Source organism: Ictalurus furcatus, chromosome 4, assembly GCF_023375685.1.
Source record: "Ictalurus furcatus strain D&B chromosome 4, Billie_1.0, whole genome shotgun sequence".
Classification (NCBI taxonomy): Eukaryota; Metazoa; Chordata; class Actinopteri; order Siluriformes; family Ictaluridae; genus Ictalurus; species Ictalurus furcatus.
In genome coordinates, this window is record NC_071258.1 from 32,923,170 (window position 1) to 32,936,897 (window position 13,728).

General features: G+C 39.3%; 2 protein-coding genes across 2 annotated transcripts; both read left to right on the forward strand.

Annotated features, from left to right (window-relative positions):
* The first annotated feature begins 2,239 nt into the window (after window positions 1-2,239).
* Window positions 2,240-6,634, forward strand: LOC128606331 (extracellular calcium-sensing receptor-like). Its single transcript, XM_053622367.1, has 6 exons — window positions 2,240-2,361; window positions 2,604-2,904; window positions 3,102-3,887; window positions 4,096-4,320; window positions 4,568-4,691; window positions 5,528-6,634. Exons 1-6 carry the CDS (start codon window positions 2,255-2,257, stop codon window positions 6,439-6,441), a joined length of 2,457 nt encoding a protein of 818 aa, XP_053478342.1. The 5' UTR covers window positions 2,240-2,254; the 3' UTR covers window positions 6,442-6,634.
* A 933-nt stretch (window positions 6,635-7,567) lies between these two features.
* On the forward strand, window positions 7,568-13,143 carry LOC128607053 (extracellular calcium-sensing receptor-like). Its single transcript, XM_053623671.1, has 6 exons — window positions 7,568-7,692; window positions 7,831-8,125; window positions 8,230-9,006; window positions 9,483-9,707; window positions 9,865-9,988; window positions 10,766-13,143. Exons 1-6 carry the CDS (start codon window positions 7,586-7,588, stop codon window positions 11,677-11,679), a joined length of 2,442 nt encoding a protein of 813 aa, XP_053479646.1. The 5' UTR covers window positions 7,568-7,585; the 3' UTR covers window positions 11,680-13,143.
* The last annotated feature ends 585 nt before the right edge of the window (window positions 13,144-13,728 follow it).

The following is a 13,728-nucleotide window of genomic DNA, read 5'->3' on the forward strand; positions in this document are numbered from 1 at the left end:
GCTCTCAGCTGCTAGCAGTTTAGATGCTGATCATGTCCGCATATATACCGCGCGCCTCCCAGCACACAACGCGGAAGATTAATACCATAGAGTTAGATTAGTTCGTATCGTAGTCATAGTCACGGTCCATGTTTAGAGTTAGCTTAGTTCGTATTGTAGTCATAGTCACAGTCCACGTTTAAAGTTAGTTCGCGCTGGATTATCCGATTCCAGTCCCTCGTCATAGTTCGTTTCTCGTTTTGTTTACCGACCCTGTTTTCCGAGACCACGTCCTACATTCCTGCCTTGCCCCGTGTATGCCTGTTTGCCAATCGCCTGACCTCTTGCATGTTTGTGGATTACGTTTTGGATCACGTTTGGATTTGTCTGCCTGTCTCTCTTTCAAATAAACAACTGTTCATCCTGCACTTGCATCCGTCCTATCTCTCCTCCGTCACGATTCGTGACAGATGGTGAAATTTTCATACAACATGGATGGTACAGTAAGACTTCTCATGATAAAATAATAGTAAAGGGAAGTCTTTTTAGAATTTAAAAAAATATTTAAGCAATAATATAATATTAAACAATTTGAAGATAATAATAGAAACTGTGGTAGCTGACAGTATGATCGACTTTATTTTGTCTTTGACTTCATCTTTTTGTTTCCCATTGAGCAAAGTATCAACAACCTCTCTTATCTCACTCATACATTCTGTTACCAAATCTGCATCAGTGAAAAACTACAGTTTGCTGAAATACAGTCGTATGTTTATTGGTTTTGTTATTTTATTTAAAAAAATAAAAAAAAAACTTAGTTCAGTCCTCTGAAATAGTCACTGAAAGAGTCACTTCTGGACTCGGTCCACCACTTGATGACTTTCACCTAGTGACAACTGAATTTAAAAAAAAAAAAAAAACTTATTTTCCCCAAATCTTTCGATTAAATTATGATCCACAAGACAATTTTAATTCAGAACATGGATTCTAAATTCATTTGTCTGGCCTTCAGGTCTGTGGGTCATATATTTGACACCCTTGGCTTAAAATTTCACTAGGTTTAATGTAAATCTATACATGGAGGGTACATTGTCACAGAATCTCATTCATAATGAACTGCTCCTGTGGCATGAAAAGGAAGGAAGCCTCCATGGTAGAATGGCATGTTTTGCACTGGAGGTGTGGTGACATCTACTGGCAGGAGGTATGATGATGTCCACATCAATGTGGTGGCTATTTCCAGGACCTGGAGGCCATGCTGGTCCCATTAGCAGGTGTAGGGTCTGGAGCCACGGCAGAGCTGTGGGCTGAAGGTGCTGCCTCAGACTGATGTCTGTGTGGCTTCAGACAAGTGGTAAATGATATTTAATGAAACAGTTATAATCTATGCATGTTTGCACTTGGTCTGATTGCACTTTAGAAACGCCGCTGTTGTTAAATGTCCGTTGATATAATGACCTTTGATATAATGATTTGCCAAATGCCCAAATCATCCAGTATAGTTACTTACATTTTAAACAGAATTTGATAGGGAGCAAAGACAAGAAAGGTGAGAGACTCACAACATGTTTGTTTGATTTCTTCCTTACTTCTACTACTGTAAAGAAGCTATGGTGTGAATTAATACAATTTTGTTACAATTATATTTAAAAAGCACAATAGCCTAAGCTTAAAGAGCTCAAAAATGGTGAGGTGGGTCAGGCAGAAACTGAGCTTGATGCCCTGGTCTAAAGCCAATGGACCAAAGGGAATAGCTTTAGCAAAATACACCTTTAAATACCTTACAGTCAAATTCTGCCCAAAGGCTAAAAAGGCACTTCACCCATGGTGTCCTTCAGATCCTGGTCCAGAGCCAAGGAACATTCAGGAACATTAACCATGTCTTTGCTTTTTCTGCTGCACTAAACTAACCAGAATATGGCATCCCTCCACTTACTCATAAGCTTTGACAGTATAGCATATTGGTGTATTTTCTTTAGTGATATTATACTATATCCCAGAAAAATATAACAAAAATCTCTGTTATTATGATTGATAAATACATAACCACTCCTCTCACTCCCAGTGCATCATAGCAAGATGACTATTTAAAGCACTGTGAAGCAGGTTTCTGGCCATCAGAGAAGTGAGAGCAACAGATTCAGCCATGCAGTTCTTTTCCAGCCTGGTGCTATTTGTACCAGCTCTGTGGATAACTGTGCTCAACCCTGCAGCATGTCAAGCTAACACACTCAGCTGCCGGCTATGGACTGTTCCTCAGCAACCTGGTATATTTATGAATGGAGACTTTGTAATTGGAGGGATTTTCACTATTCATTACTACACAAAATCAGAACAAATTACCTACACCAGGCTGCCATCACAGCTACAGTGCTCTGGAAGGTTGGTGTGTTGATTGAACAACAACAAGGGATTTTGTTAGAAATACATAAAATAAAATAAAAAAAAAATTTAAAAAAAGATTATTTAACAAATTAATATTTAAAACATTTTGTTTGTTATGTTCCTAATTATTCTGTCATGAGTTAATTAATTTTGTGATTAACCTGAAAATGTACAAATAGCAGATATTATTATGTCGCTTTTATATCATACTGTTTTTATATCTTACTCTGTTTTAACAGCATGGATTACAGGGAACTGCGCTTTGCCCGTGCTATGGAGTTTACCATCCATGAGATTAACAACAGAACAGATCTCCTACCAGGCATCACATTAGGATACCAGATACATGATTCGTGCTCCACTGTGCCTATGGCAATAAAAGTTGCATTTCAGCTTGCGAATGGTTTTGAGTCAGTTTTCAACAACACCAATTCCTGTACACAATCTGCAGTTGCTGCTGTAACAGCTGTCATAGGAGATTCTCCTTCAACGCCATCAATCAGTATAGCCAGAGTGCTCGGTCTTTTTAGAATCCCACAGGTTAAAATAATGACTCATATTTACTATATTTCGTCTCTATTGTATCTCTCTGTAGTGTATACAGTGTTATGTATGCAGGTAATAAAACATAGAAGTGCATACTATTATGACTAGTAAGAAAAAAAAAGGATTGAATAAGGTTACTTACATCACTTTCTATTTTCTCTTGTTTTTTTCTTATACTGTCTAAATTTTAGGTGAGTCACTATGCGACCTGTGCTTGTCTAAGTGATAAGCATCAGTATCCTACCTTCTTTAGGACCATACCTAGTGACCACCACCAAGCAGGTGCACTAGCAAAAATGGTCAAGCATTTTGGTTGGACATGGATTGGAGCAGTGCGCAGCGACACAGACTATGGAAATAATGGAATGGCATCATTCCTAAAGGCTGCACAAGAGGAGGGGATATGTGTGGAGTATTCTGAGGTCTATTACCGAACACAGTCACTCAATAAATTGCAGAGAGTAGCAAACGTGATCCGCAGATCAACAGCCCGCGTTCTAGTTGCGTTTATGCACACTGGGGAAATGAGATTTCTCTTGGAAGAACTGGCACGGCAGCCACTACCTCCACTTCAGTGGATTGGGAGTGAAACATGGATCACTGATCCTGATTTTCTGCGGTATAACATGTGCGCCGGCGCAATAGGGTTTGGCGTTCCCCGGTCAGTTATTCCTGGACTTCGTGAGTTTCTTTTAGACCTAACTCCAGCCCAAGCACTGAAATCACCCCTGTTAAGAGAATTTTGGGAAAGCTCATTCAGCTGTCATCTTAAAGAGCAGACAGACATCATAGAAGGTGTGCGAGAATGTGATGGCAGTGAGGATATTCACACACTCCAGAACCCATATTCAGACACGTCTCAGTTACGCGTCACTAACATGGTATACAAAGCAACATATGCCATAGCGCACGCCATCCATGAACTAATCTGCAATGACACACAATGTGACAAGACTATTACATTTACACCATGGCAGGTATAAAATTGCTTAATTGAAAAGCTTTAAGTCATGAGGATGCATAAATATCTGAATATATTAATATATTTATCTTGATATTAGTATTTACTCATGTTTATATTCAGTCATGTATTCAACACTAGTTGTGGTTTCCAAGTAAAACATATTATCTATATTTAGACAAAGTCACACTGTGCAGTGACATTTCATGAAATTCTTTCTGCAGATATTTGACCAGCTCAAAAAAGTAAACTTCACTACAAGAAATGGATTTCAGGTCTCATTTGATTCTAATGGAGATCCTCCTGCTGTCTATGAGCTCATAAACTGGCAGTTTAAGGAAGATGGCAATTTGGATTTTGTCACAGTGGGACAGTATGATTCATCTAGACCAAGAGGACAGGAGTTCAGAATGAGCAGAAATATCAGCTGGGTTGGAGGACAGACAGAGGTACATTATAAGATAAGATAAGATAAGATAATACTTTATTAATCCCCAGATGGAGAAAGTAGGGACTACCATATAACTACCATGACTACAAAGCAGTTCTCCAGTTCTCATAGAACTGTTAAATTTTATATAATTTATTCGATTGTTCAATTAATTAAACGGTACACTGCAGTATTGTGGGGTTTACAATGCTGGGAATTTTTAAATATAATATGGGATTTACATTTGTGCCTTTGTGTCTTGCTAGGTACCAGTATCTGTGTGCAGTGAGAGCTGTCTCCCAGGCACCAGAAAAGCTGTACAGAAGCGAAGGCCTGTTTGCTGTTTTGACTGTATACCATGTGCTGAAGGAGAGATCAGCAACAAGACAGGTTATGTATCATTGTACATAACGTTGTAGACTCATTTATTTTTGCCTTAGTTCTCATTCTGCATAAGATATCTAGTTTTTGTCAGTTCATGGCTGAATATATGCTTTGCTCCATTCTGTCTTCATTGCTGCTTCACATAGTCACAGCAGGGGTGTACTGTACTAATCCATGTAATCCATGTACTAATCCCACAGCGTTCCATCCAAGGAAAGTCCTGTATACACCTCAAATGTTAATAGTGTAATAAAGTCACTAAGAAAATAGTTATGATTCTCAATGGGCCATAAATCAATCCATGATATTTTATTTGTATTGGTTTAGCAGTAGAAATAAGGAAACAATAAAACAACGAAACTAGGCAAGACTAGTTTTGCAGGACCACCATTGTCTGCATGGTCACACAAGGCTCAACAGATGAATCTACTGTGTATCACTGAGTGTTCCTAGTATTACATAGTGCTTGCTAGCTAAGGGTAGCAAGATTGAAATTCTGTTAGCTAGACTCCTCTTGCATGTGTGTACAATTGTAAAAATGGCTCTTGTAGGCTGGCCCTCTAGGCGGCCCAGCAAAAAAACAAAGATTTATTTAAAAGTACAGTTTATGGTGAGCAAGCCTGGGGTAATAATACAAATTAAAAGTTATTTATATAATATGAGGAACTTAAGAAAATGAAAAGTAGACTTTAAAAGACCTATAGAGGTCCGAAAGTAAAGTTGCAGTTAGAAATACAATGCTTGTGTATGGTTTTGTTGGAGAGAGTCATGTTTCCAGCTTTACCTTTTACTACTAAAATATCTATCATGAAGTCTTTATCATATGATTCTATTTATTTTAGACTCTTTAGATTGTTTGCGCTGCCCTCCTGAGTTTTGGCCCAACCCCAAGCGAGAGAGCTGCCTCCCCAAGCCTGTTGAGTTCCTGTCCTGGGATGACACTCTCAGCATCATCCTTACGGTATTCTCCATCGCTGGAGCCTTCATGGCTGTGTGTGTGGCTGCTGTCTTTTACAAGCACAGGACTTCTCCGATTGTCCGGGCCAACAATTCTGAACTGAGTTTTCTGTTGCTCTTCTCTCTGACTCTGTGTTTCCTCTGTTCACTTACTTTCATTGGACAGCCCTCTGAGTGGTCCTGTATGCTGCGCCACACAGCGTTTGGAGTCACCTTTGTCCTCTGCATTTCCTGTGTTCTGGGGAAAACATTAGTTGTGTTAATGGCCTTTAGGGCTACACTTCCAGGAAGTAATGTCATGAAATGGTTTGGACCTCCACAGCAGAGAATCAGTGTTCTTGTCTTCACTCTTATTCAGGTTCTTATTTGTGTGCTTTGGTTGAAAATATCACCTCCTTTCCCCTTTAAAAATCTTAAACATTACAAGGAAAGAATTATTTTGGAATGTGGCTTAGGTTCAGCTATAGGATTCTGGGCTGTGCTGGGATATATAGGAGTCTTGGCACTTTTATGCTTTATTTTGGCTTTTCTGGCACGGAAGTTGCCGGATAACTTTAATGAAGCTAAATTCATCACATTCAGCATGCTCATATTCTGTGCAGTTTGGATCACCTTTATTCCTGCTTATGTCAGCTCTCCTGGAAAGTTCACTGTAGCTGTTGAAATATTTGCTATTCTGGCTTCAAGTTTTGGTTTGATTATTTGTATTTTTGCTCCCAAATGTTTCATAATCATTTTTAGGCCTGAGGAGAATACAAAGAAGCACCTTATGGGTAAAGTGCCCTCTAAGGCTCTTTGAGAGCCTCACTCAAATAGCCAAGGAAACATTATAGTCCTGGACCTTAACTATAACTTTTAGATTATCTATTGTGTAAATATGTAAAGTATAAGGGAGTAGATCATATTTATTACATGAATCCCAGTAATGAAAATATTTCTAATATAGCTAAACACTTTAAGACTAATTTAAACCACACATATATAATAAGCTTTTTGATTACCATCTTTTCTGGTTTCCATGGTAACTCTCTCTTTGATGACATTGATTGTTTTTGACTGTCCAGTATCTGAATGCATGGAAACTGCATATGAATTTACCAGTTAATTAAATGTTTACAGTGATATATTTCTGTAACAATTGTGTTAATATGGTAAATAAAACCTTTTTTCTCTGATTTTTGATTCTGTTGTTAAATAGTTATCCAGCCCCAAAAGCCAAGGATAAAACAAACACATTGCAGTGTGTATAAGCCTAGACCTTGGTGTGATTTTTGAATCCAGTTTTTCATTTGAAGCTCATGTAGATAATATTAATAGATTAGCCTTCTTTCATCTCAGAAATATTGCTATTGTATTAAAATACAATGTCACTACACAATGTAGAAAAATTAGTTCATCGTTTTTTTTTTGTTTGTTTTTTTTTTTTTTACCTTTGGGTTGGATTATTGTAATGCCTTAATGTCTGGCTATTCCAGTACAGCAGATGCATAAAAAAGGCTCGTCGTGGTGGATCATAAAAGACCAAAATGTTGCTCAGGTACTGTGTCGCGAGACCATGTGGATAAGATATGGGGATAACATAGGGGGTGTGCCTGAGACTTTTCCATAGTACTGTGTGTATGCATGTATGTACAGAAAGAAAGACAGAAATAAAAGTCCATAATTACTGCTGAATCCTGAATAAGCACGCCTCTTTGTGCCCAATCACACCCACACAGCCAAAAAAAACCTGTAGCATCACAACAAAAGGACCATATAAAGAAACGTGACTAGCCATCTTATACTTCAGAGTGTTGTGTACCACTGATTCTGCCATGCAGCTCATTTTTAGTTTGATGCCTTTTGTGCCAATTCTTTGGATAACTGTGCCCAACTGTGCAGTGTGTAAAGCTAACTGGGTTAGCTGCAGACTGTGGACTGATCCTCAGTTACCTGGAATTTTTATGAATGGAGACTTCATGATAGGAGGGATTTTCTCAATTCATTACTACACCAGATCAGAGCAGAACACTTACACCTGGCAGCCATCACAGCTGCAGTGCTCTGGAAGGTCTGTGTGTGGACTGAACAGAAAATTATGAAATTATTATTTGTATATATTTCAGAAGACACCCATAAACATTATGTAAATCCACATAGTCTATTAATTTGTTTAAGGCAATTTTGATATCTTACTGTGTCCTAACAGCATGGATTTCAGAGAACTGCGCTTCGCCCGTGCCATGCAGTTCAGCATTCACGAGATCAACAACAGAACTGATCTCCTACCAGGCATCACGTTAGGATACCAGATACATGATTCATGCTCTTCTGTGCCGATGTCAATAAAAGTTGCATTTCAGTTTGCAAATGGTGTGGAGTCAGTGTTCAATGATACAGATGTCTGTGCAAAATCTGCAGCTGTACCTGCTATCATAGGAGAATCTGCATCCACCCCGTCAATAAGCATGGCTAGAACGCTTGGGCTTTTTGGAATTCCACAGGTACAAGTTACATGCTACTCTATTTTCTGCAATGTGTACTTAAAAATAAGCTTAAAAATAGATTATTGGTGCAACTACTCGTTTTTGCATTGTTTGAATTCCAGGTGAGTCACTATGCGACCTGCTCATGTCTGAGTGATAAGAATCAGTACCCTGCGTTCTTTAGGACCATACCTAGTGACCAACACCAAGCAGCTGCACTAGCAAGAATGGTCAAGCATTTTGGCTGGACATGGATTGGAGCAGTGCGCAGCGACTCAGATTATGGAAATTATGGAATGGCATCGTTCCTAAAGGCTGCGCAAACGGAGGGGATATGTGTGGAGTACTCCGAGGCCTACTACAGGACACAGCCGCAAAGTAAACTGGAGCGAGTAGCAAATGTGATCCGCAGATCAACAGCCCGGGTTATAGTGGCATTTGTTGCATCTGGAGACATGAGGTTTCTCTTAGAGGAACTGGCACGACAACCACCGCCTCCACTTCAGTGGATTGGAAGCGAAACGTGGATTATAGAGCCCGAATTGTTGCGCTTCAATATGTGCGCCGGTGCAATAGGGTTCGGGATTCCCCGGTCAGTTATCCCAGGGTTTCGTGAGTTTCTGCTTGACCTGACTCCAGCTGAAGCATTGAAATCGCCTCTGTTAGCAGAATTTTGGGAAAGCTCATTTACTTGTAACCTTAGAGGGCGAACTGAGGGCGCACGGCAGTGTGACGGCAGTGAGGACATTCATGCGCTTCATAACGCGTATACAGACACGTCTCAGTTGCGAGTCACTAATATGGTATACAAAGCAACATATGCCATTGCGCACGCCATCCACGGATTAATATGTAATGACACCCAATGCGACAAGAATATTAAATTTACACCATGGCAGGTAGCTATAACACATATATTAAATATATTTATTATAATTTAAACCGGTTGCTCGCAACCCCAGGATCCATGAAATATATCCAAGTTATATATGTATTTTTTATTTATTCACAACATTATTGCTGAGTTCTTATAGGCTAGTTATTAGTCTGTGTGTGTGTGTGTGTGTGTGTGTGTGTGTGTGTGTGCATAAATTCCCTGAATTAAATGAATTCCTTCCAAAAATCAACACTACAAAAGAAAATTTATGCCAACCTGGACTTAATCTGTTGGTGGAAAGTTCAGGAATAGAATGTTTGTAATAAATAATTTAAATAATGTTCATGAAACAAATCTATGCTGTCCACATAATGTGTTTTATTATTATTATTATTATTATTATTATTATTATTATTATTATTATTATTTAATGAAAAAAATTGAGAACTCCTGCTTTAAACTACAGAACCATTCATGAAATTACATCTACCATTGCAGATACGTAATCAGCTCAAGAGACTGAACTTCACTACAAGAAATGGCTTTCAGGTCTCCTTTGATTCTAATGGAGATCCTCAAGCTGCCTATGAACTCATAAACTGGCAGATTGACAAGGATGGCACTTTGGATTTCATAACAGTGGGCCATTATGATTCATCCAAACCACGAGGACAGGAGTTCAGCATGAGCAGAAATATCAGTTGGGTTGGCAAACAGACAGAGGTGCAGTCTAAATGTATTTAATACATTACAAAACAACAGGATAACAAAACTGGATTGTTTATTGTTTGTTTGTTTGTTTGTTTTACTCCCATTTTGCTTATGCAGTACTATTAATTGTCTAATGTGCTCTATACATTTATTACATATTTTTAAATAGGTACCAGTGTCTGTGTGCAGTGAGAGCTGTCCTCCAGGCACTAGGAAAGCTGTGCAGAAGGGAAGGCCTGCCTGCTGCTATGATTGTATTCCATGTGCTGAAGGAGAGATCAGTAACAAGACAGGTTGTAAATACAATATGAATGTGAACACTGTATGGCCAAAAGTATGGAGACACCTGAACATCACACCCATGTGTGGTTCTTCCCCAAACTGTTAGCACAAAGTTTGAAGCACACAAAAATCTAGAATGCCCTTGTATGCTATAGCATTAAAAAAAATTCTCTCCACTGCCACTAAGAGGACCTAACATGTTCAAGCATTAAAATGCCCCAGTGCTCAAAGCATAAAGGTTGATGTGGAAGACCTGGAGTGGCCTGCAAAGAGTCTTGACCTCAACCACACTGAACAATTCTGGGACACATTGGAACACTGACTGCACACCAGGCCTCCTCACCCAATATCAGTGCCTGATCTCAAACATACTCGTGTGGCTAAATGGGCACAAATCGCCACAGACACACTCCAAAATCTAGTGGAAAGCCTACCTAGAAGAGTGGATTTTATAATTACACCAAAAGGGGATTAAGTCTATAATGGGATGTTACAAGCACATATGGCTGTGACTGGTCAGGTGTCCACATACATCATTCTCAGTCTATCAAATAAGGGCATTTTGGCATTGCTTACATGGCAGAACAAATGCATGGACATAGACCTGAGCTTCAAATATTGTATATTTCTGCTGAAGAGTTTGATCATCATGGAGACAACAGATACGAGAGAACTTGCTGACAGCAATCATAGCCTAACTTCATTATTACCTTGTGCTACTGTAATGTAAACTATCATGTGTGGCCTATAAGACCTGATATATTAAACCACTGTGATTTTGCTCCTAGATTCACTGGATTGTTTGCGCTGCTCTCCTGAGTTTTGGCCCAACACCAAGCAAGATAGCTGCCTCCCAAAGCCTGTTGAGTTCCTGTCGTGGGACGACACTCTGGGCATCATCCTAACAGTATTTTCCATCGCTGGGGCTTTCATGGCTGTGTGTGTGGCTGCTGTCTTTTACAAGTACAGGACCTCTCCTATTGTTCGGGCCAACAATTCTGAGTTGAGCTTCCTGTTGCTTTTTTCTTTGACTTTGTGTTTTCTTTGTTCACTTACTTTCATTGGTCAGCCCTCTGACTGGTCCTGTATGCTGCGCCACACAGCATTTGGGATCACCTTCGTCCTCTGCATTTCCTGTGTTCTGGGGAAAACATTAGTTGTGCTAATGGCCTTTAGGGCTACACTTCCAGGTAGTAATGTAATGAAATGGTTTGGACCTCCACAACAAAGACTCAGTGTATTTGCCTTCACTCTAATACAGGTCCTTATTTGTGTGCTTTGGTTAACAATATCCCCTCCTTTCCCCTTCAAAAACATAAAACAGTACAAGGAAAGAATTATCTTGGAATGTGGCTTAGGTTCTACCATAGGTTTCTGGGCTGTACTAGGATATATTGGACTCTTGGCTCTTTTATGTTTTATTTTGGCTTTTCTGGCTCGGAAGTTGCCGGATAACTTTAATGAAGCTAAATTCATCACATTCAGCATGCTCATATTCTGTGCAGTTTGGATCACCTTTATTCCTGCTTATGTCAGCTCTCCTGGAAAATTCACTGTAGCTGTGGAAATATTTGCAATTTTGGCTTCAAGCTTTGGTTTGATTATTTGCATTTTTGCTCCCAAATGTTTTATTATTGTTTTTAGGCCAGAACAGAATACCAAGAAGTGCCTTATGGGTAAAGTGCCCTCTAAGGCACTTTGAGAGTCTCAAATAAAAAGCAAACTTAACATGAAGGTCCAGCAGTTTGTCACAATGTATGATGCTTATGTGTACATAGTTTCCAAACCTCACCAATATTCTTTTAGGATAATCATTTTTTTTTAATGTTTAATTTGTGAAAATCTAAAGTGTACAGTCAAATAATAAATATGATTATGCTTGCAGCAGCCTCTGCAATACACCACTAGTATAAGGTTGTTTTAACATGTATAGGGTCATCTTTATTAACGTTTTTACATGCACATCATTACTACAAGAATTCCTGCTGAATTAAAATGGAATTTTAATATCCACACACTACATGTTAGTTTTTTTATAATATTTTTTTAAACCAAAAATGAAAACCATTCTTAAACGCTGGTTCTAATGAACATTTACTGAACTGTATGCCCTCTTTCCATTTCCAATTAGATATTGATGTGTACATCACTCTTTATAAACAGTAACTGAGTTCGAGTGATCAATATGTGAAAGCTTATAAGCTGCATGTGTATATACCGGGTCATTAATGAAACGCATGGAACATATATGGCTATATGCAGATATATTGTAATATAGTAAATAAAAATTGTGATTCTCTGATCTCTGACTCTGAGTCGTTATGCCTCTTACTGACTCTGATTATTATTTTTAATCAAGCTATTGCCAAATTTAAATAGATCAATAGCCTGTTTGTCCATGAGTTTGTCATTAAATTTCACAAAATAAACTTTACTGCACATCCGTTTGCATTTACTGGACATGAACATCAAACTAGCGCATGGTGGCTTAGTGGTTAGGACGTTTGCTCTCACCTCCAGGGTCGGGGGTTCGATTCCCACCGAGGCCCTGTGTGTGCGGAGTTTGCATGTTCTCCCTGTGCTGCGGGGGTTTCCTCCGGGTACTCTGGTTTCCTCCCCCAGTCCAAAGACATGCATGGTAGGCTGTTTGGCATGTCCAAAGTGTCTGTAGTGTATGAATGAGTGTGTATGTGATTGTGCCCTGCGTTGGATTGGCACCCTGTCCAGGGTGTACCCCGCCTTGTGCCCGATGCTCCCTGGGATAGGCTCCAGGTTCCCCCTGACCCTGAAGAAAGGATAAGCGGTATGCCACACATTCAGCATTGGACCAGTAGTAGAGAGGACACTGGACACATTGTGTGGCACCTGCAAGAAACACACACACATATTTATGGAAGGTATACAACGTGATGGCTCCTACTGTATATCTGCACATCATGAAGTGTTATATTCATCTTATGCCAAAGCAATTTGTCAACAATTGCATTTTTGCAAGTTAGCTCTTAAAATCACTTATGTTATAGCAACTATAAACAGTTGTTTCCTCACTTTCTCTTGAGGTAAATAGGATGAAAAATTCCTTTTGCTGCAGCTGCATTTTTAAATGCATAAGAAACGCAACATCCTCTGTCAGACTTACCCATTGTGGGAAACTTAAGAACAGTTATACCTCTGACTGTTTGCTGAGACTGGAGTCTACGTCAGTAAATAAAACAGTAAATGTCTTGGTACAGAAAGCTTTTGGTGAGATGGTATCAGAGGAATTATGTAAAGATTTATTAAATGTGGTGCCATGTAAATTCAGATATGTTGTCTAATGTTTTAGTTGTCTAAAGTAATAATGTCCATAAATTTGCACTAGTACAGTCTATTCACCCAATGATTCTCATTTCTTGCACTGGCTTTGTTGCAATTTCAGGTGAGTCACTACGCAACCTGTGCGTGTCTGAGTGATAAGCATCATCTATCCTACCTTTTTTAGGACCATACCTAGTGACCCTCACCAAGCAGCTGCAGTGGCAAGAATGGTCAAGCATTTTGGCTGGACATGGATAGGAGCAGTTCGTAGTGACTCAGATTATGGAAATTACGGAATGGCATCATTCCTAAAAGCTGCGCAAGTGGAGGGGATCTGTGTGGAATACTCTGAGGCTTACTACAGGACACAACCACAGAGTAAACTGGAGCGAGTGGCAAATGTCATTCGCAGATCCACAGCCCGGGTTATAATAGCATTTATGGCATCAGGTGA

What these genes read in the sequence shown, in the direction of transcription:
- LOC128606331 (XM_053622367.1), top strand. Translation starts at nt 2,255, where the DNA reads ATGAATGGAGACTTTGTAATTGGAGGGATTTTCACTATTCATTACTAC. An exon ending in CAGCTACAGTGCTCTGGAAG is followed by an intron (nt 2,362 to 2,603) that starts GTTGGTGTGTTG and finishes CTGTTTTAACAG; the next exon opens with CATGGATTACAGGGAACTGC. An exon ending in GTCTTTTTAGAATCCCACAG is followed by an intron (nt 2,905 to 3,101) that starts GTTAAAATAATG and finishes TCTAAATTTTAG; the next exon opens with GTGAGTCACTATGCGACCTG.
- LOC128607053 (XM_053623671.1), top strand. Translation starts at nt 7,586, where the DNA reads ATGAATGGAGACTTCATGATAGGAGGGATTTTCTCAATTCATTACTAC. An exon ending in CAGCTGCAGTGCTCTGGAAG is followed by an intron (nt 7,693 to 7,830) that starts GTCTGTGTGTGG and finishes GTGTCCTAACAG; the next exon opens with CATGGATTTCAGAGAACTGC. An exon ending in TTAAATTTACACCATGGCAG is followed by an intron (nt 9,007 to 9,482) that starts GTAGCTATAACA and finishes CTACCATTGCAG; the next exon opens with ATACGTAATCAGCTCAAGAG.